The 20,122-nt window shown below is 54.4% G+C and overlaps 6 protein-coding genes across 6 annotated transcripts; 3 read left to right on the top strand and 3 right to left on the bottom strand.

Annotated features, from left to right (window-relative positions):
* Positions 1–466: 466 nt before the first annotated feature.
* Positions 467–2,677, bottom strand: MYCTH_2115340 (SPT8-like protein; the record flags this gene model as incomplete). The annotated part of the gene is made up of 2 exons (XM_003659732.1): positions 467–1,087; positions 1,307–2,677. 2 exons carry the CDS (start codon positions 2,675–2,677, stop codon positions 467–469), a joined length of 1,992 nt encoding a protein of 663 aa, XP_003659780.1.
* An 885-nt stretch (positions 2,678–3,562) lies between these two features.
* On the bottom strand, positions 3,563–5,329 carry MYCTH_2089163 (uncharacterized protein). Its single transcript, XM_003659733.1, has 2 exons — positions 4,866–5,329; positions 3,563–4,807 (listed from the first exon to the last, which is right to left on the bottom strand). The coding sequence occupies exons 1-2, from the start codon at positions 4,993–4,995 to the stop codon at positions 3,867–3,869; spliced, it is 1,071 nt and encodes a 356-aa protein (XP_003659781.1). The 5' UTR covers positions 4,996–5,329; the 3' UTR covers positions 3,563–3,866.
* An 881-nt stretch (positions 5,330–6,210) lies between these two features.
* MYCTH_2297201 (uncharacterized protein) lies at positions 6,211–8,902 on the top strand. The gene is made up of 3 exons (XM_003659734.1): positions 6,211–6,350; positions 6,407–7,517; positions 7,582–8,902. Exons 1-3 carry the CDS (start codon positions 6,303–6,305, stop codon positions 8,847–8,849), a joined length of 2,427 nt encoding a protein of 808 aa, XP_003659782.1. The 5' UTR covers positions 6,211–6,302; the 3' UTR covers positions 8,850–8,902.
* A 426-nt stretch (positions 8,903–9,328) lies between these two features.
* MYCTH_2297204 (uncharacterized protein) lies at positions 9,329–11,048 on the bottom strand. Its single transcript, XM_003659735.1, has 3 exons — positions 10,724–11,048; positions 10,310–10,653; positions 9,329–10,148 (listed from the first exon to the last, which is right to left on the bottom strand). Exons 1-3 carry the CDS (start codon positions 10,860–10,862, stop codon positions 9,915–9,917), a joined length of 717 nt encoding a protein of 238 aa, XP_003659783.1. The 5' UTR covers positions 10,863–11,048; the 3' UTR covers positions 9,329–9,914.
* A 1,707-nt stretch (positions 11,049–12,755) lies between these two features.
* MYCTH_2297207 (uncharacterized protein) lies at positions 12,756–13,774 on the top strand. Its single transcript, XM_003659736.1, has 2 exons — positions 12,756–13,313; positions 13,370–13,774. The coding sequence occupies exons 1-2, from the start codon at positions 12,953–12,955 to the stop codon at positions 13,744–13,746; spliced, it is 738 nt and encodes a 245-aa protein (XP_003659784.1). The 5' UTR covers positions 12,756–12,952; the 3' UTR covers positions 13,747–13,774.
* Positions 13,775–18,314: 4,540 nt separating this feature from the next.
* Positions 18,315–20,011, top strand: MYCTH_2297208 (uncharacterized protein). The gene is made up of 2 exons (XM_003659737.1): positions 18,315–19,232; positions 19,293–20,011. Exons 1-2 carry the CDS (start codon positions 18,607–18,609, stop codon positions 19,714–19,716), a joined length of 1,050 nt encoding a protein of 349 aa, XP_003659785.1. The 5' UTR covers positions 18,315–18,606; the 3' UTR covers positions 19,717–20,011.
* The last annotated feature ends 111 nt before the right edge of the window (positions 20,012–20,122 follow it).

A 20,122-nucleotide genomic window follows, 5' to 3' on the forward strand; every position in this document is an offset into this window, starting at 1 on the left:
CGATGGCTGCATTGCAACCAGCTAGTGGTCGGGTCCGAGATGCATAGCGTTTGTTCTAATAGTCCACTCAAACAGCGTTGCAGGATTCACCTCAAGACTACGGCGATCTCTGCAGCTAGTGACAATAAACGGAGTTATATACGCACATGAGACTCAAGTGAAGGAAAACGGTCGTGTTTATTTAGAGGCCGGGAATCCATCCCTTTGTGGCTCATAAAACTTCGATCAATTATAACTCTAACGCCGCATCATATGGGTATCCCCAATTCCCCATCCTCCCGAGAAACTCATAATAACGGCCCATATAACCGCATCCATGGACGTCATCAGCACGCCCTACCACGCCTAATTATCCGCTGACCAGGCCTGATTTCAGAGCCTGTTTTTCAGCCCCAACGCACCCATCTCCAACCAGCTGCCAAAATGTCACTTTCCTAGAGGACTTAGGCTCGCACGATGTCCTACACTATTTAGCAACAGCGATCTCATACCCGATCATGACCTCGGTAGAGGTGCCATCCCAACCCCTGGTGCCGCCCAACGAGATCATGATCCGCGAGGTCGGGTCGATGTAGAGCTGGGAGATGACGCCGGCCTTGGGCGGGCCGGGGATGATGATGAAGGGCACCTTGCTGTGCTTGAATGCCGAGGTGTCGCGCAGGTCGTACAGGCGCAGGATGTCGTGGGACGCGCAGACGAGGTGGCGGCCGTTGGGCATGGGCCGGACGCAGCTGACGGCGCCCGAGCCGGCGGGGAACTTGAGCGTGCGCTCCGGCAGCCAGGAGCTGGTCGCGTTGTGGATCGAGAACTCCTCGACCGTGCCGTTGCGCCGCCCCGCGTAGATCCAGTTGCCGTCGGGCGACCAGCACGCGCCCATGCACCAGGGAGGCACCCCGCGACGGTTGCTGATGCGCGCGACCGGGTTGGGGACGCGGCGGTCCCAGATGCGGATGGTGCCGTCGATGGCGGCGGCGAGGAAGGTGTTGGCCGAAGTTTGGGTTGGATCGCTCTGGGGTGGTGGTGCGGTCGAGGAAAAGACCATGGAGGGGGTTGAAGGGCCGTCACCGTTGGGGTGGGAGGATGGCGGCTGAGGGCCGTCTGGAGGCTGGGAGGTTTGTTGGTCTGAATCGGAGGGAGCGGGCTGTTGGTGTTGGTGTTGTTGTTGTTGTTGCTGCTGCTGCTGCTGCTGCTGTTGATCTTGTTGGGAGGGCTCGGTGGCAGTTGGGGGCTGGCTGAGGTCGACCGACGTGTCGTGGGCTGTGTCACCGGTCATGGTGTCGCTGGACGCGTTACCGTCCTGAGGCGCGCTGGGTCCTTCTTGCGCTGGTGGGGGGGCGTCTGTTGTGGATTGCCCGCCCGTATCCAAGCCGGAGCCGGTGGGCATGTCGGCATCACCCATAGTGAAATCTGCCGAGTTATCCAAGGGCTGAGTGTTGGAGTCGTCGTGAAGCCCCATGTCCATGGCCCGTGAAAACTCGTCGTCATCATCACCAAACGCTCCCCCGCCGCCGCCGCCCATGGTGTCATTATCGCCAAAGAGGGATCCGGCCGGACTACCGAAGAGAGATTCGTGCTCCGGCGACCCCGGGCCATCTCCAACCGTGCCTGTCCCGTTGGCGCCAGAGTTTGCTCCGTCGGCCGCGCCATCTTGGAAAAACCCATTCGCCCGGGGCTTGGTCTCGGAGAAAAACGTCTCGCTCTTCACCTCGACCTGGCTCGCCTCGGCGGGGACGGGCGCGCCGTTGGCCGGGCGCAGCTCGATGGCTGAGATTTGACCGCCGCTCCCTTCGAATTTGCGTATGACGTTGCCCGTGTTTAGATCCCAATCGATGACCGTCTTGTCCCAGCTCCCGCTCAGCACGCTCTTCTCGTCCGGCGCGAGTTGCAGAACGCTGACGGCATTCGTGTGCCCGCCCTCGCGGAGGCAGTGTATCCTCTTGCCCTCGTCATGGCGCACGCTCTGCAGGTTGATGCCGCCGCTCTCGAGGCCACTCAGCAGCCACAGCGCCCGACTATGTACGGCCAAACTGTATACAGGAGACAGAACCCTATCTTCGGGCCGCGCGTTCGGGGGCGCGGGTTCCTCGTTCTCCCAGTAGCTCATCAGCACGCCTGCTTTGACGACGCTGTCGACGAATGGGTGTCGTTGGGCAACAGTGAGCTGTTGCTTGCCGTTTATGGTATTCACGCCGTCGTACTTGCGGATGTACCCATCCGACCCTCCTGTTAACCAGTACCGAAGATCAGGGGTAATCGCCAGCGCGTTGATGCTCGTGGCCTGGGGAGCCGCCATGGTCGGCACGATGTCATAAAGCGGGGCATCGATGTACTCTTGTCGTAGGACGGGACGCCATTGCGACGCGATCGCCGGGCTTGTCGGCGCGGCAGATGCGCCGGCGGGGGCATCTCGACTGGTAGCTTGTCCATCGGCACCAAGCGCCTGGGAAGCATCGATGGACTCGGACTCGCCCTCTGCTTCGGCTTCGGCTTCGGCTTCGGCTTCACCGACGTCAGCTTCCGGCTCTACCTCTTGCTCTGGTTCCGGCTCATCTTGATCGTCCGGGTCCTCCTCTTCGTCCTCGTTCTCCTCTTCGGCGTCATTCTCGGCCTCGAGATCCTCGGCGTCCTCCATCAGTTCGTCTTGCTCGTTCTCGGAACTTGCGTAGTCGTCGTCCATTTTGATGGTTCGGGAAGAAAGAGAGAGATCAGGGCGGTCAATATTTTAATTGAGAGACGAACGTGACTGTTGGGTGTAGCTTGGAGCAGCTCCTTTGCTTTTCGTGGTCGAGGAAACAAATGGACCAGATGCGCAAGGCATACACTACTAAATACACTAAGCTTCGGCTCAGCATCCGAACAAAAGAGAAGCGCCATTGCGGCGCCATGACCCCCTGCAAAGACGCGTTGGGAAACACCCCGCAACCTCGCAACCTGCAACCCCACTATGAAGTTCAAGCCTGGAGCTGACTGGACTTGTATGACCGGGCAGTACGGAGAGAAACACAAAATAAATTAATTACGAAAGTATGTTGTTCGCACATACAGGACATGCAATACATACAGCGGGTTCAGGGTGCTCTGTGCAATCCATCTTCGGGGCTCTGTACGAAGGACTGTCCGGCAACTGGTCCTCAGCAAAGTTCGGACATTAGATGCAGTGAAGAACGCTGTTATAAATTTATATCTGGGTTGTATATTCTCGATGCTGGGTTCCATGGCTCGATGGATCGTGAGATCCGCTTAGGAACAACCACGTCAACAGCCCGGTCAGGTCCTGGCAAGGACAACGGATGCTAATAGCTAGGCAAATCTAAGAGTCCATCTCGCAGCGCCCATATCACTGAACTGCAAAATATGCAGGTCGACGGGAGTGGCCGTCTGAAATGACTTGAAGCAGTCCGTTCCCGGGACAAACAGATAACCACCAACATAACCTAACCCGGCTCCCCCCTGGATGGTCAAGGCCTAGCCGCACTGATCATATGGAGGGCTGACCGGCGCATGAATTCCTCCATCCGGATGTCTCCTGACTTGGCCGGGCTTCCATGCTGAGGACACGATGGGCAGGTACACCGCGGCCGCGGTTGCTTGTCTGTGTCTTCGTAACTGAGGAGCAAATCGGAACACGAGGATTTGGAACCGCGCTCAAGTGGCAGCAGCGACGCATTCTTTCCAACTTCTGTAGGCGGAGAGGTAACAAAGACGACAGTGCTCTGCTCCTCAGATGACACCACTGTGGCCTTTGAACCAAAATGGCGGGTCGTGACCGGAGCAACGTGGTTGTCTCTCCGGGCCGGCGCAGGACTGCGAGGCACGTCGATGCCAGCGGTGTCAGGCGGAATGTCGAGAGGGCGTTCGTTCGCCTCCTAGTCCGTGCCGTTACCCGACACGCCCCCTCGCCAAAGCCCGTAAAAACCTTCACAATTCTTCCACATCTTAATCGTCCCGTCCTCTGAGCCTGTCGCATACAGATTCCCGTCCGGCGAGAAGGCAATGGACCAAATCGGGCCGTGATGGCCCTTGTGTACGTCCAATTCCTTAGCATCATCCCAACTGTACACCCGGGCCCAGGTGCCCGGTTCCTCGCCAACCACAAACTTCCTCCCTTTCAAATCGAGACCAACACTCGCGATTCCGTGTGGGAGTTTGATCTGCTTCAACTCATCCTCGGCCCTCGGTCCGCCCCAAAAGTACGCCGTCTTTCCGGCGGCAACGGCCAACACGGGGAGGCCACCACCAATATCTGTGGGTGAGCTGTGGCCTCGCGCCAACGAGACAAGCTCACACGACTTGATCTCCCCCTCAAGCCGTACCTCGCGGGTGCAGCGCCTTGTGGGCAAATCAAACCAACGCAAAGTGTCGCCAGATGCCGTGATGATGACTCGAGGGTCTTGCGCCCAGACGATAAATTTGATTGCCTCCTTGTGCACGCCCTCGCCAATCTCGAACGCTCGGGAAGACTCGATGGTCACCGGAGTGACAACGTCGGAGCTGGTCGCCGTCTGCTCGCCGGGCGGCTTCTGGTCGTGCAAATCAAAAATGCGAAGCTTCTTCTCAAAACCGCCAGTCGCGATCATTCCCGATTGGTCGAACGGGTAGGCAACGGCACGGACAATGTGGTCGTGCTGAAGGATGTACAACAGCTCGCCAGTGTGGGTGTCCCAGACTTTCGCGGTAAAATCGGCAGATGCGGTCGCAGCAGTGGTAGCATCAGGGCTTAGTCTCGCTTGCCATACAGCGCCCTTGTGGCCGAGAAAGGTGCCAATCCAGTCGCCCGTTTGGCCATCACGAAGCATGGGGTTTCCATCTGCGGCACCTTGGGTCAGCCGAACGCAGCGGCGCAAATAAATACATCTCTCGCAAACCTTTGCATGCCGAGATCATATAATACACGTCCTCCTTCTCGAGCGGTGAAAAACTCAAGTGAGGCACAGGTCGAGAGTGGCCATGACAGGTTAAGGGCACGTATTGACGAGGGGCGTTGGAGTCGCTCATGTTGAATCTGAGACAAGGTGCGAACCCGTGAAAGTGAGGATGGTCGAACGGGAAGAAGACTTGCTTGTCGGACGAAGTCGGCGCTTCTAAAGCCAACAATTAAGACGCTAGAATAGGGGCGGTCCCGAACTAAAGGTTGTGGCGGTTCTGAAGGCAGCCGGACCGATGACAGTTGGATCTATCAGGCAGGAAGGGCAAGGGACACTCAAAGAGCCAAGGGAAGTGAAAGCCAAAGAACGGAAAATCGTAAAGTCATGAGCCGGTCGTTGTTTGTCAAAAGGAAGGCGAGGAATTAGGTCGAAAATGGTCGTCGCGCCCGGTGCCTTCAGTGGGCAGAGTTTGCACTTGTGCGAAGTGGAAAGAGTTGATGCGACAAACCAGCGGCCAACGGCCTCTGTTGTCCAGACCAGTGCGGGGTGTTCCACCTGCCAGGGGAGCGCTTGCTCTTGGAAGTTATTAGCCAAACTTGGTCGTGGGGCCCGTTTACTACCACCCCAAAACGGAAACAAGGGTTGAACTTCGCGCTACCCACTTTCTCCCATAATGCGAGGAGCTGGTTGTGGTTACTTAGTTTCCTATTAGGTGCTTCCTCCTTGCTGCTCTATCCATCGACTCGCCGTTCTTGATCCCGGGTTTGCTCCTGACTTTGCAAGTCCGTCTTCGACACCCAACCCGTGGATAGAGCTAGTAGACCATGCTATAATTTGGCACTTTGCATTGCTTCGCGATTCTGCCACTGTGGCTCCCGTCAGTCTTCAAAGGAAACTTAATGATCATGCGCATGTAGCCAAAAAAAAAAAAAAAAAAAGGACGATGTAATCGTTCAGAGGCCAAGTTCTTCCTTGTACGCTTGATACGGGTACATATTACCTTCGGTGATGTGCAACACCTCTCCCCTCCTGCTCAAGGCAGGTACTATTATCTAAGGTCTGTATCCGTACAGTGCCTAAGTGCGTACGGTATGTATGCACCACAGCAGACGTGGGGTTCACTGCTAGTGTAATCCGTACTCCGTACCTGTTAGGACCCCACTTTCTGGAAGCTCCCCATCGTCATTCCCCGAACACCGTGACAGCCATTCCAGGTCGTTCCATTTGCTTGCTGCGCCTGACAAATTCGCATCTTAGCTCGACCTGTCGCCGCAGGTGTCTGGCGACTACATAACGATAACTGCGCTAGCTCCTCCACGCTGCGCCAGGTCTGCTGTCGTTCCTTTCTGGTGGCCTTTGGTCTCCCCCGCAATCTCGTGATTCTCTTCGATTACCCCGCCGTTGAGCACCAAGGCCACCCTGCTGAGCTCGACCGCCATGCCGGACTTCAAGCTCTCGGCCCAGCTGAAGGGCCACGATGCAGATGTGGGTTTCGCGCGTTTACATGACCGCGGTGCATAAGCTAAGCTCCCTATGATTAGGTCCGCGCAGTTTGCTTCCCTGCAGCAAATACGGTTCTCTCGTGCTCCCGCGATCAAACAGTCCGTCTCTGGCGCAAGACTGCCGATAAACCTCCTGCATTCGAAGCCACCATTACGAGCCAGGGTCACGGCTACATAAACTCCCTCGCCTTTCTCCGTGCCTCTTCTGCCTGGCCCGAGGGCCTCATTCTTTCCGCCGGGCAGGATGCCATCATTGAAGCGAAGCGACCAACCTTGACCACAACTGACAATGCCGACCGTCTTCTTATCGGGCACGGCCACAATGTCTGCGCGCTCGACACATCATCCCGTGGAGCATACGTTGTATCCGGAAGCTGGGACGGGAAAGCGCTAGTTTGGGATACGGAGAAGTGGCAGATCTCTGCCCAACTTGTTCACGCGGGGGAGGTCAAGAGCGTCTGGGCCGTCTTGGCCTACGACGAACACACGGTCATCACCGGCAGCGCCGACACTTATATTCGTATTTTCGACCTTCGCCAGGTTAATGGAAACGGTGAGGTTGAGCCTCGCCGCACTCTGAGCACCAATTCTGTTGTTCGCGCGCTGTGCAGGCTTCCTGGAGGTATCAAGGGGCACCCGAGCGGGGCCGATTTTGCAAGTGCCGGCAATGATGGCATAATTCAGCTATGGAAAATGAATGGGACACAAGTGGGCGCCCTTCACGGTCACGATAGCTTCATATACTCTCTCGCCTGCCTGCCGACGAGCGAGATTGTCAGCGCCGGGGAGGACCGAACGCTTCGGGTCTGGAGGGGTTCGGAGTGTATTCAGACAATAACACACCCCGCCATTTCCGTCTGGTCCGTCGCCGTGTGCCCCGAAAACGGAGACATTGTTACGGGGGCCAGCGACAATGTGGTTCGCGTTTTCACCCGCAACGCTGATCGCACAGCACCGCCCGAGATGCTGTCCCACTTTGAAGAACTGGTTCGGTCGTTTGCTATCCCGCAACAGCAGCTCGGTCCTTCGATCAACAAAGAGCGGCTGAACCCAAAATCATGGCTTCTTAACCACCCAGGAAAGAAGGACGGCCAAGTTACAACGGTACTCGAAGACGATGGCAGCATCGGGGCCTATCAGTGGTCATTAGGTGAGACTTAACTCAGTAACACTGTCTATATTCAGGGCTGTGGCCTTCTAACTATCATCGACAGGTGAGCAGAGATGGGTCCATGTCGGGACCGTGGTGGACTCTACCGGCAGCAGTGGGCGGAAGGTTCAGTACAATGGCCGAGAATACGACTACGTCTTCGATGTAGACATTGAAGAGGGCAAGCCACCCCTCAAGCTGCCGTACAACCTGTCAGAAAACCCATATGAAGCGGCAACCAAATTTCTGGGGGATAACCAGCTCCCCATATCATACATCGATGAAGTCGCAAAGTTCATCATAACCAACACCAAGGGCGCGACCATTGGCCAAACCGCGGAAGCTCCGCCGGCCGACTCATTCGGAACCAGCTCACAGTCTCAGCCTGGCCAGACGACACAACCTAAGAAGTATTTACCATATAGAGAATACCTCGCTCTCACGCAGGCCAAGTGGGAACCGGTTACGAAGAAGCTCAAAAGCCTTAACGAGAAGCATCTGTTGGCTGGGAACAAACTCATTGCAATGAATCCCGACGGGGTCAACCGTCTTGAGGCGGTGCTCAAAACGACAATGGGCTCGCCGATCCAAAAGACCAGCCCGCCAGCGCTCCTCGAAGCCCAGCGGAGCGTCTATAATCTCATCACGCAGTGGCCATACGGCGACCGCCTCCCCGCCCTTGACGTTCTCCGCTGCTTCGTGGCGTGGCCGGGTTCGGCATCGCTTGGCGACAACAAGTACGGCAATGTAGTCAGCATCGCCCTTAGGGGCGCCCTCGACATTCAAGATCCTATCCCATCTACCGACACCCCGCTGACCGAGCTGATCGCAAGCTTTGACGCTTCCAAGCTGAATATCAACAACGTCATGATGGCACTGCGCACGGTAACCAACCTCTTTGCCACGGCAGAAGGTCGCAAGCTTGCCGCCGCCGAAGCGACTGCCATCATCAGCCTGATCGCGCGTATTGCGGGAGTAGAAGGTGATCAAGGCGGGCCCATCGGGGCGGACAATCTCAACTTGCAGATTGCAGTCACGTCGGCATCGTTCAACTTCACCTGCCTGGCACTAAACGAGAAGGGCTCGGTCGACCTTGAGTTGCTGATGCTACTCTACCAGGTCGCCGAGGCGGTCATTCGTCGACAGAACGACCCGGAAGTGCTCTTCCGCGCGCTCATGACACTGGGTATGCTGCTGGCCATGGGCGGCGACGCGCTCGACCTGGCCAAGACGCTGGAGGTTGGGGAGCCGATAGGCGAAGCGGCGAAGAAGTCCGGTGAGGCGAGGATCAAGGCGCTTGCGCAGGAGTGCTTGGGGTATCTGAAGCAATGAGGGTTCCTGCCTATGAACGGAGAACAGGGTAGGGACACAGGGTATTGGTTTGTGATGGATATACGGCAACAGGTCAACCTTTGGCTGGCTGCAGCCTCGACTGCCGTCACGCTTGTCCAAATACTCGGAATGGACACGATTCGTGAGCCTTGGCGAGTCCCGAGTTGGTGTGTATATCTTGCTTCCGAAAGTGCGCGTTGAGCGATCTCGCACCCGACGTCGTTGTAGGTGGCCATCGAGTTGCGGGTGCCTGACGCAACATTACCTACACTATGAAGCATAGATAGCTGAGTAAAAGCGCGTGAGACGGTATCCCCTTCTCAAACTCGCCATTCATCATGAGTGATAAAGGGTTCTCCCCACCAAGGGCGACCTCAACATCAGTTTCTGCTGCTTAAGCAGGGCAAAGCACGCGCGACCCTAGCCAGCGAACCATCATTACATTGTTAGAATCAATAAATATCGATAGGCGTTCACTGGAGCTTGAAAGGAAGGTGATAGCCCGGAAAAATCGTTCGATCTGTCAGCGCCCCCTAAGTGCTTCATTTGCCGCTTGCAACGGTGATTGACCTCCATCTCCGCGTCGACACATTAACCGCTTTCTCCTGATGAGTCTCTAACACGGACGGCCAGCCATAATTCTTTCCCTAGACGTTTTTTTATAATTAGTAATAATATCTTAAGGTGAGCATGAGAGATGTAAGGCGGACGCCAAGGACATGGGAACTGAGTTGCCTCATTCGAACAGCAACCTTGTATTTCGCGACAAAAACTTGTAAAACAAAGCAAATATTGTCATGAACCGAGGCCAAAAGAGGAAGAATTGAGACTTGACCTCCTGGTCGGATATATGCCCAAAGGAACCACACAAACCCCACCCATCCAAACGCCGTTTCCCCCCAAGAGTGATAGAAGAAGAAAAACATGTCCGGATTACAGTGCGCCGGCCTGGCCCAGCCACAAAACAGCCCGACCAAGGACCGAAACTACGCCGTTCTAACCTCCCATTCTCCACCATCCCTGGCTGCTGCGGAGACTTCCTCACGCGCGCATCGCATCAGTCGATCATAGCAGCGCCAGCAGCCCGCCGAGCAGGACGGGCGCGTACGCCCAGCGCGCCAAGCTCCCGAGACTGCGCGACGCCGCGTTACCGGCCGCGAGGGTGGTCGTCTGGCCGGACTCGCGCAGCGTCAGGGTGTAGATGTCGGCGACGCCGATGTCGGTGCTGTTGAAGCAGTTGGTCTCGTTGACGAGGGGGATGCGCGGGTCCCCGGGCTCGGCGAAGGTGATGTCGACGCACTGTTTGCGGCCGGCAGGCAAGTAGTGTCAGCACTCCTTGTTCGGATCGGATCAGATCAGAGGGAAAAGGGAAAAAAAGAAAGAAAAGAAAGGAAGAACGAGAAAAAGAAAGGTGAGTGGGGCAGGGTTCTTTCCCCGGTGGGGTGAGTGCGACGACGTACGGAATACAGCGCGGCACCATGCACCGCCGTCTCGATCAACTGAATGGTGGCGTTGTCGCCGGGCTTGACGGTGATATTCTGGGGCATGGGGACTTGCGGGAGGCAGACGGTACCCGGGTAGGGGTTCTTGGAGGGGCCGAGGATCTGGAAGGGTGGGAGCATCGGGTGGCTCATGTTGGGCGGACCGGCGAGCTCGGGCGCCAACTCGGGGCCCATGTTGCCGAGCCCCAAGTTGACGTAGATGAAAGCCGTCGCGTGGCCCGAGAACCAGCCCGGCTGGAAGGCGATGGCGCCGCCGGTCGTGGGCCAGTAGGTGCGGTTTGTGGTCGTGGGCATGCCGCCGCCTTGTGATGACTTGTCAGAAAAAAAAAGCCACGAGAGAGCAGAGGGTTTGTTTGTCTAAGAGGCACTCACATGGATACATCCATTGCATGCCGTAGGGGAACGTCTCGTTTGTGATCAGGTTGTCGCCCCTCCACCCAGGGTATGTGATGACTGTGTGGGCGGACGCGAGCGCCGCACTGGCGACGGCGAGAAGCGTTGATGAAAACATGGTGAGGGGTTTGTGTGTGTGTGATCGAGCAACTGTGGTGGGCGAAGAGGGAGAGAGATCCCCAAGATCCCTCGGATCGCGCCCAAACGGCTCCTTCCTCTCTGCTAATATCTTCCCTCTTGTATTTGTTCCTCAGATATGGCCGAGACGTAATCCCCCCGGTCAACGCGCCTCGCCGGTCTCTGATCTCCGTGGGTGCCGCGTGTGACTCGCAAGTGACGGGATTCGCTTGGGCGCAACCAGAGTCTTCTTAGACAACAAGACTCGAAGATATTCCGGACTTGATGTCAAAGGAACTTCTCTCGGCATACGGCGAATTCGAAAAAGAGGAATACGGAGGGAGAGGGAGAAACCGTCGCTGGGCTGCGGAGGATGATATCTAGTGACCGCAGCATGCGCTGCAATCGATTCATTTCAATCAATTCCCCTCCCTCCAGCCGCCCGGGAATAGTGACTTCGAATCATTGTTGCAGACGCCCCCCTCCGCACAGCTCCGGCAAGGGGCCATGGGTCCAGCGTTCCTTTGGGCCTGCAGACAAGAAACACCCACCCACACACCAATTTCGACGAGTCTTTTGGCAGCAGCATGCTTGCCATCAACTCGACCACTCACAGGAAGCAAACGGCCTGCAGAAGTGAGAGCTATGCATGCCGGTGCTCCCGCCCCCTGTCACCCGATGCTCCCCCCTGGCCAATGGGCGGCCGCCTTTGCCCGCTTGGCTGTGAGTGAGCCGCTGTGCTGAGCGCGATTGCAGGTCAATCACCTCGCCAAAAGGCTTCTCCGCCACCAGCAGAGAGCAAACCACTTGAACCACCTAACCCGCTCAACTTGTAGCGAGCGCCGGCTTTGTGCGTACCTGGTATTCTGTGTAGAGTGTAAGTTTCATGTTCTGGAAGTCATTTTTTCTAGATGCTAATGTGCAGGATAGCGCTGATGCCTGCCTAAGTTGACAGTCCCAATCATGTCGAGGTAGAAATGGTGAACTCGCTGTTTGAGATCGCAGGGACAGCGCAAGACAACAGGATGCCAAGGTTCCGGCGGTTGCACGGCTGAAGGTCGGCACCAGTCACATCTGGTCCTGAAGCCGCTCTCCACCCCGGTAAGGTCCCGCCCAACCTTGTTGCACCGTTAAGCGCCGAGACACCCAACCTGGAAAGGAATGATGTGCCGCAACCCCTCGGGCGATTGCGAGCGGTCCTGCTTCAAGCTCAGTCTTCCGCCCATACACAGTCTCTGCGTACCTTGCTGGACGAACAATCCAGACCACTCTCCTCGCCCTGCGCTAACTTTGATCCCAAGTCCCATCCAGAAGTATCTCCGTACTTTCAAAGTACGCGATTCAGAATGTATGCATCGCAGAGGAAAGTGTCTGGAGCCGTCCTATATATATGTAATTATTGTGAGGGCCGTACATACATGCACGATAGCCTCAGCGTTTTCAGGTGCTGAGTCGCATCGCGGCGCAGCAAGTGGTTGAGGTTCAGGTGCAGGCTTCATGCAACGCGCACGCAGGGCACCCGCCACACGAATCGGCATTCGTTTTTAGCAAAACTATTTCTCCATGATACCTTATTTTGCGATGCCAGTACTGTGCAGAGTCATGGGTCCTGAATGAGATTGTAGGCGCAGACGATCATTCGTTGCCGTGCTGGTCGACTCGGAGAAGGTAGCGAAGGAGAAGTGGAAAGCAGCCGCGAAGCTAAGGAACAGCGGGGACGCGGACCCACCCTCCCCACAAGGTCCCTTGTAATCCGTAGTTGGCGAGTGGGTGGAGACTTGGGACCTGAATCCGTGCTTGGCCGCCAAAACAAGCAGGCGGTGACTCCAGTTCTGCCTATCAGTATCCTTATCAGCTTGCTGCCCCGCCAAATTTCAACCAGAGGAACTGATGTTTGGTGAAGACAAACAAGCCTAGCTCTGCCTCAAACCCAAGACATTGTTGAGGAGCAGAAACAGCAAACGATGGCATTGAATTGATTGGCCTATGCAGAACAGACTCAGGAATTGCCAATTGATATTAATCTTTCACCGAAGAGCACTTCTTTTGCCATTCACTTCATTCGCCCAACCATCCGTTGCATCCGCCGTCATGGAGACGGAGTGGAATCAGGTCAAGCGCAGACGCGGCCGTTTGCGCAACATACCTGCTTCAATACATGGAGCGGCAGACTCATTACCCGACGGCATTCGGCCTAACCCCAACCCCGAGCTCTCCGTTGATGATCTCTGGAAGTACCACGAAGCAGCGGCCAAGGACTGGCAATTAATCGAGTGGTGGGCACAACTACGACAAGTTCTCGAGCTGGCCTCGGACAAGCCACACCGCCCTGTCATCACGAAGGCCGTTTGCTTAGGACCCGGTCCGTACGAACCAAGTAACGGGAGCGTCAAAGCAAGGAAGACTGCCCACATGCAGACAGCCGCCTTCTGTTACATTGTTGACCATCTAAGTCAGGGCTCCTTTTGGTCTTCTCAATGAGTCGAGTCGTTGCTGACCAGAATGTAGAAACTATGAGTGGCCAAGAAATCAAGTGCGTAATTCAAGAGCCTCGGTTCACTCAAACAGACAAGGACTTTTGCGCAAAACTGGGTATCGATGCTGTCGAGAGCCCTGCCGGATTCTCCTTAGTGGATGGGAACACGCTGTTGTTTGGTATCCATATGGAGCTCGACATCTATAACCAAGCCTTGGCAACACTCCCAGCAATCTACGTCGGAGCTAGCTTGGAAGAATGGGAAAAGGTCGTCCACCAAGGCTCAACGACGGATAACCCGCTCGCTGCGTATACTACGATGGACGAAACCTATGATAAATATCCATTTCCTGACCTTGATTACATGTTTTCAAGCACTGTCATGTATTGGAAAAAGGACGAAAGTTGAACAAGGCCATCCCGCACCTCCTGGTGGCTTCACACTGTTGCTCTTGCCTGGTGACCCTCTCGTGCTTGATATGCTAAGATACCTTATTCAATGACGCAACTGTAAAGCCCGGTGGTTCGAGGATACATATCCCCGAGCAATACCGGGGCAGGATCGAAAAAAAGGTCGCAAGGATTGCCTAATAATTTTAAAGCGAACCGATGCGCTTGGATTTTACGCAATTGTTGTTCTATTAGGACCGAGCAGCCAGGAACCAGACCACGAGTCTCACGCAAGCGCCATGATCGAATAATTATCTATTCCTATTCACGGTACCGTGCCAATCTGGTGGCCCCTTCCAGCTCACACTTCACGCGAATGATCCTCCTTCCTGAACCCAACCTTCCATCGCCGGTGTGTCACGTCTGGCGGCCAATCAATCGATCCTACGACCCATGGTCGGCATAATTAGTTCTCCTTGTCTCTTTTGTCGTCTTTTGGTCGCTCCCTCGGCGGTCTTCTCGCCTCCTGTCCTTGCTCTTGCGCTCTTCTCGCTTCTTCTTCTTCTTCTTCTCTTCCTCATCCTCGCTCCCGACTTCATATCTGGTGCTGAATTCGGTATTGTACTCTACCATCTCCGTTGGTCTTGATGGGTATTTAGTTCGATGGATGCGGGAGGGTTGCGGAGAGGTGAGTTTGAGAAATTGTTTGAGAGTTTAATTAGAGAACCGATTCTCCTTCCGCGGATTGGCTCTGGTGGTTGAGTTACCAATGCATAGGGCCTCAAGGCAGACCAGATTCTTATAGGCGATCTGCCTCCTACGGTCGCGCTCTGCTTCGTTTACCTCCCATCTGGTGCCCCAACTCCGAGATGAACCACATGGCTCTTATGGTTAATTACTGCTGGGATGTGTGCGACTCGACCGGGCCATGTTTAGGGAAGCCGCGTGGTTGAGTTGCAATTATGTGTATCTTGTGATTCATTGTGTATTTGGCTGAAAGTCAAAGCAAGGACTTGTACATATTCCCATACACACCATTACTCACTAAAAGTGAGATGGTGAGACCATTTCATTAATAGATTCCTCCATATAGACCATAGATCGACGACTTATTGCTGAGTGGCGGATCGGATAGCATGTTAAATGGCCAGTTCTACGCCATCTCTGTCACCAGGCGGAGATATACCGCTTTGTGAACTGTATAGGTGTATAAATCAACAAATCCATCCAATTAAGTTGAAAAAAAAAAGAACCTGGCGTAACTCAGGTATCATCTAGTGATCCCAGAACCATGACACAAGTCCAAAATAATCCGAATCTAAATCGCTAACCGAACGTGTCCTCTTCCCGAATGCCGCCCTTTTTCCATGAAAGTTAGATTGCCAAGATGAACAATGCTTGAACCATGCTCCCGGATTTGTAGGTGATCGCAGTTACCAACCATGCCCTAGGGAAAATGTGACGAAGAGGAGGAAGATGAGGATATAATTCTAACAGTCTCTCCTAAGTTCTGGTTAGCGATCAGTTCCTTTAATTACCCATCTCTTTTTACCGCTTGCTGCATGAATTTCATGGTATGTAATTACTCACGTCCTGTGGATACCCAACCTGCAGTTGGGACAGCAGGAGTAAGCCACGGCGGCCAGCCCTTGGCATCTGCAGATACACATGCATGGGTATCGCCATGGTTCATTATCCCTCCCCTTCGAGGAGGACTCTGGCTTCCCTGTCCGATCTTTATCTCTGTCTCTGTTACCTCCCCCTCTTGGGGCTGAGGTCTTGGTCTTCTCCTTGTGCTTGTCGGAATCAGACTTCTTTTTGGTCGACTTTGGCTTGGTCATGTTGCTGTGCTGTGATGGCTTTCGGTAATATGTCCGGGAATGGGCGGTTTTGGCTGCATTACTAATGAGGTCTGGCCCTCTGCTTGTGTGCCTGGGTGGATCGGAGGCTTACAGTTGCCTAGGAATCTGAAACACATGCCAAGGGCGAGAGAAGATTAATAGTTGTTTGGGAAGTCGTGGGGGTGCCGGGTGCTTTCGTTGCTCGTTGTCCTCTACACGGGAGCCACATGGCTACCCTCGAGTTGGGCTCGAATCACCGACCAATGAACTGTGCTACGTGCCTGCAAGTTCCCCCATGGCCATAGCATGCTGGCAAGGTTGAAACGCACCTCGTGACTGAGCCCGACCCTACTTATACAACTCGAGGGAGACGCGACTAAAGTGCCTACGTAGTGCGGGCTTTAGGCGGCAAGCTGTGTAACGGCAGATCTGGAGTTATATAATGTCGGAAAATGAACGGCACTTCTAAATTGGAGCCCGAACAAGGGGCGGGTACATACCCCATGTGCGCTTCGCCGAGTATTGCACCATTTGGGCGGACGTATCCCGACGTTTTAGGTACTATCGCATCAGCGGTTGTGTAAGCTCGAAGTTTAGGTAATTACCAACCACCAGAACTGCGGCAAGCGCGTAATGGCAACCCCCTCCCCGCCAATGACACAGGCTGGCATAGCTTCGTGCTTTTTTTTTTTTCTTTTTTGGTATCTTCACCAAACTCAACGTTGAATTAATAATGACTCCAACGCTCGAGATTGACCCTTGCCCAGCTCCTACAGATGTGTCTACCAACAAACCAGCTCAGTGGTACGTTACACCAGATCCGCTATTGATTTGCAGCATCCGCCAAGTTTTCCAGCGAGAACGAACCCGACGTCTGGAAGATTCCTTTTCGGGTGCTGAGCGCTTGCGTTTGAGACAATTCTCGCAAGCGGCATTTTCTAGAACGTTGCCCTAAGGTAGCCGCAGTGCTTACTTCAAGGCTATGAATGAACATGGCCAGAGTGATTTCGGTTTCTCGTTCTTATTGGAGGGCTGGCCTTCCTACCTTAGTACTTAGGAACGTGCAAACTTCTTGTTCCGGTGATGGTAACGGTTGGGGCGACTCGCACGGTCAAAGGGTACAATTGAGAACTTGATGAGGCGTGTGCTTGGTTTCGTGGATAACGGTCGTCCGATTGTTTGAGCCGAATCTACCATTCCCGACAGAGTCATCTACATCATTCGTGTCGCGTCTCTTCTCAAAGCGCAACCCCATGCGTGCTGATCAACACCGCACCACAAGACCCAACCACCATCGTTCCTTATCAGTTGTCATCGGCTAGCTCTTCCTCGAGGCTCATTTGGCTGTAATCCGTAGATTGAAAAAAGTGTGATATGGCGGCCTTTACGTAGTTCGGCGATAACAAGTTGCCTGATTGCACCTCTATCATGGGACAGAGCATTTCCGTTCTGCTTACCTGAGTTGCCCAGGCGGCTCACACCCAACGCCACCACTCCACAACACCATTTCATCCGTCGGGTACCTAGGTACTTTCACTCCCTACTTCTCAAATTCCAAACTCAGACTGCTCTTCAACATTAACATGCTTGATTCCTAACTTGGTAATGGTCTAGATTGGTCCTCAAAACCCTGTCTCTGTTAGCGAGCAGCCTCTCAACACAAAGGTCAGTATCCGTATTAACTACTGGGGTGCAACACCACGTGTGCAGCTGATTGACGGATAGTTATTCTGTATGTACATCCGTAGTCCGTACACTACCTATTTTCCGACTTCCGATATTTCGGAACAGGGGCCGAACCTTGGAAGGAACTAACGTGTGTGCCCTGGTTCTCGGCCGGATAAGGTTCTCAGCCACTTAATTTTACACACAAAATCTAATACTTTGAAAATTCATAATAAAATCAAATCTATAAGCAATACCCTTCAAAATTTAATATAGTCACTTTAATATAATAAAAATTAGGTATAGTCCTTAAATTCTAGTATTTCTTAGCTAGTTCTCTTATTCCGGTTTACGACGATATAGAAATATCGTTATAAGCAGTTTAAATGTTATTTCTCGAAAACAACCTAAAATATTTTGAAATGTCTTCAAATGATTCGATATGTTACTATAATATTGGTCTAATTACAAGTTTTTATAAAGTTTAGTCTTGGTATGATTTAATTATGAATTTCTAAAGTTTGAAAAATTTGTATATAAAATTGGGTGGCCGAGAACCTTATCCGGCCGAGAACCGGGGCACAGACGTCACTTCCGTCACGGGGGCGCGTTCAATGGCGGCGAATCAATCCTTTGGCGCTTGGCTGGGTTAGGCAAGTGCGCCCTTGGCAACCCAAGGAAGGGAAACCGGCGAACTGAACCAAAACAAAAACTGACCAACACAGTTCCCTCGCGGCTCGGGTAGTGGATGAACGTGATCTTCACCCCGGTCAAGCAGCAACCCCAACACGGATGTCAAGGAGAACATGAATATTTACGGAGTAATTACATACTATGTAGTAGCGATCTACGGAGAACTGTGCCGCGCAAAAGGACACGGTGCCCGCAGCGCCGCTGCTGAGCCGCCGTCGGATGCGATTGTTTCCTTCCTTCTTGCTAACTATGGAGCTCCCCCGTCTTACACTAGTAGTAGGACGTGAAGAGAACCCTGCCTGGTGACCTGCGATGGTACCCGGCCCAGCATGGGTCAAAGCGGGGCACTCGCGATGCCAATTTCGCGAAATTGCAGTGACCGGGATCTCGCTCTCGTACTAAGGAAAAGCGACGGGGGCCTTGGCGGCGCGCGCATCAGCGCTGGCATCCAAGGTTGCATACAATGTTCTGGATCACTTTTGCTTTGTTGCTTTGACAGGCTCCCCCCCCCCTTCCTTCGATCTCTCCTCCTCTCGAGCAAACTTGCACCGCGCCACAGCGCCGAACCGACTGACTTCGGCCGACGAGAAACATCGTCCGTTTGACCAGCCTCGGCTACGGAACGGAGCGGGGTACCGAGAATAGGCCCCGGAGATGGAACCCCGGCTCTGACTCGAATCATGGACCCATCGGCGCACAGGGGATCCCCGTCCCACCCGCTTCCGCGCAGCCACGACGACGGCAACAACGACGACAATCTGCAGACGGTTCACTTCGCCGGGCCGGAGTCGTTGGCCAGCTCCAGGATCTATCAGCCAACAGCGCGACGCGACAGGTCTCCCGCCGCCGCATCTTCCGCCGCCCTGCCATCAGTGTACTGGGACAACAAGAAGAACAACAGGGAGGTCGACGGCGAGAGTGACGCCAACCTCGCCGGATACACGTTTTACCGCGAACCAACCCCGACGCCCCCCGAGGATGAGTCCCCAGAGAAGAGTGTGGGCCATGGGGGACCGCGTCCGGCCGCCTTCACAGACAGCTCGACGGCCGGTGGGGGGACGATACGAAGCGATGGCGAGTACAGCCAGAGGCCTCTAAACCTTGGTGGGGCGGCAGGCTGGAGTGTCGATGCCGGCAGCAACAGCCTAGTAATATCACCCGCGGCCAGAAAGAAGGCACTTTGGGGTATCTTCGCGGTTGGCGCCTTGATATTGATCGGCGTCGCCGTTGGCGTTGGGGTCGGCTTGGGCGTGGGCCTGAAGGCAAAGGGAGGAGCGGCGGCAGAACCCACGGATACGCCCTCAAGGTTTGCATATACGAACATGTATCGATTTCCTCACTGATGGTGTTTCTGACGGCGCCGTAGTTCAATACCTGAGCTGGGACCGAACACGAGCCCTATCCCAACAGAAGCTCCCACCATAACTCCCGGGGGCACCGGAGCCTCGGCAGACACCACGACCGGGTCGCCGCCGGCTCCTCGACCGACCTACAACTCGGATTGCCCTGCGCTAAACAACACTATTTATCACGTTCCCGGTTCCACCAAGAGCTTCCTTCGAGTGTGTGGTGTCGACTACGGCGGCAGCGGTGCCACGGATCTCGCCCAGGCCTGGACTGACAGCATGGCTGATTGCATGAACAGTTGTGCCTCATTCGACCAGTGCACAGGTTGTGCATGGGGTTACCTAGATGGGGACGAAGGGGCCCAGCACCGGTGCTATATGAAGAAGGACCTCAAGAAGGCACATCAAGCGGACAGTGATTGGTGCTTTGCCATATTACAGTGACTTCCACGGCGCCGCCGTGTGGTTGCACTCACGGATGGAAACAGGATATACCCACGGATACGAACTTGAATACTACTTACTAATACATAATAATGACTCTATGGCCCTCTTCGCCGCCCTCTTTCATGTTTTCAATCACAGGAGCAATGGGCCCCCAGATGTTTATTTTCTCTATTCTTGTGCTTTGCTATGTTCCGAAGTGATGGGCACTAACCGGATGGCTTTGAAAGCGGTAATTATCTTGTAGATAGGAATCTCAAAGTCCCAGTTGATCAAGAGACTCGAACATTAGTCCAATGCGTAAACTTGGTAATACCAATATTTCAGGAGGTAATAAATATCCAAGGGGGTGATGATGCCTCCAACTTTGTGGGAGTGTTGCGTTGGCGCAGATTGTGGTCAACTT

This window comes from Thermothelomyces thermophilus, chromosome 1 (genome assembly GCF_000226095.1).
Source record: "Thermothelomyces thermophilus ATCC 42464 chromosome 1, complete sequence".
Taxonomy (NCBI): domain Eukaryota; kingdom Fungi; phylum Ascomycota; class Sordariomycetes; order Sordariales; family Chaetomiaceae; genus Thermothelomyces; species Thermothelomyces thermophilus.

What these genes read in the sequence shown, in the direction of transcription:
- MYCTH_2089163 (XM_003659733.1), bottom strand. Translation starts at nt 4,995, where the DNA reads ATGAGCGACTCCAACGCCCCTCGTCAATACGTGCCCTTAACCTGTCAT. An exon ending in TATGATCTCGGCATGCAAAG is followed by an intron (nt 4,808 to 4,865) that starts GTTTGCGAGAGA and finishes AAGGTGCCGCAG; the next exon opens with ATGGAAACCCCATGCTTCGT.
- MYCTH_2297201 (XM_003659734.1), top strand. Translation starts at nt 6,303, where the DNA reads ATGCCGGACTTCAAGCTCTCGGCCCAGCTGAAGGGCCACGATGCAGAT. An exon ending in TGAAGGGCCACGATGCAGAT is followed by an intron (nt 6,351 to 6,406) that starts GTGGGTTTCGCG and finishes CCCTATGATTAG; the next exon opens with GTCCGCGCAGTTTGCTTCCC. An exon ending in GGCCTATCAGTGGTCATTAG is followed by an intron (nt 7,518 to 7,581) that starts GTGAGACTTAAC and finishes TATCATCGACAG; the next exon opens with GTGAGCAGAGATGGGTCCAT.
- MYCTH_2297204 (XM_003659735.1), bottom strand. Translation starts at nt 10,862, where the DNA reads ATGTTTTCATCAACGCTTCTCGCCGTCGCCAGTGCGGCGCTCGCGTCC. An exon ending in CATGCAATGGATGTATCCAT is followed by an intron (nt 10,654 to 10,723) that starts GTGAGTGCCTCT and finishes AGTCATCACAAG; the next exon opens with GCGGCGGCATGCCCACGACC. An exon ending in ATGGTGCCGCGCTGTATTCC is followed by an intron (nt 10,149 to 10,309) that starts GTACGTCGTCGC and finishes GGCCGCAAACAG; the next exon opens with TGCGTCGACATCACCTTCGC.
- MYCTH_2297207 (XM_003659736.1), top strand. Translation starts at nt 12,953, where the DNA reads ATGGAGACGGAGTGGAATCAGGTCAAGCGCAGACGCGGCCGTTTGCGC. An exon ending in TTACATTGTTGACCATCTAA is followed by an intron (nt 13,314 to 13,369) that starts GTCAGGGCTCCT and finishes ACCAGAATGTAG; the next exon opens with AAACTATGAGTGGCCAAGAA.
- MYCTH_2297208 (XM_003659737.1), top strand. Translation starts at nt 18,607, where the DNA reads ATGGACCCATCGGCGCACAGGGGATCCCCGTCCCACCCGCTTCCGCGC. An exon ending in CCCACGGATACGCCCTCAAG is followed by an intron (nt 19,233 to 19,292) that starts GTTTGCATATAC and finishes ACGGCGCCGTAG; the next exon opens with TTCAATACCTGAGCTGGGAC.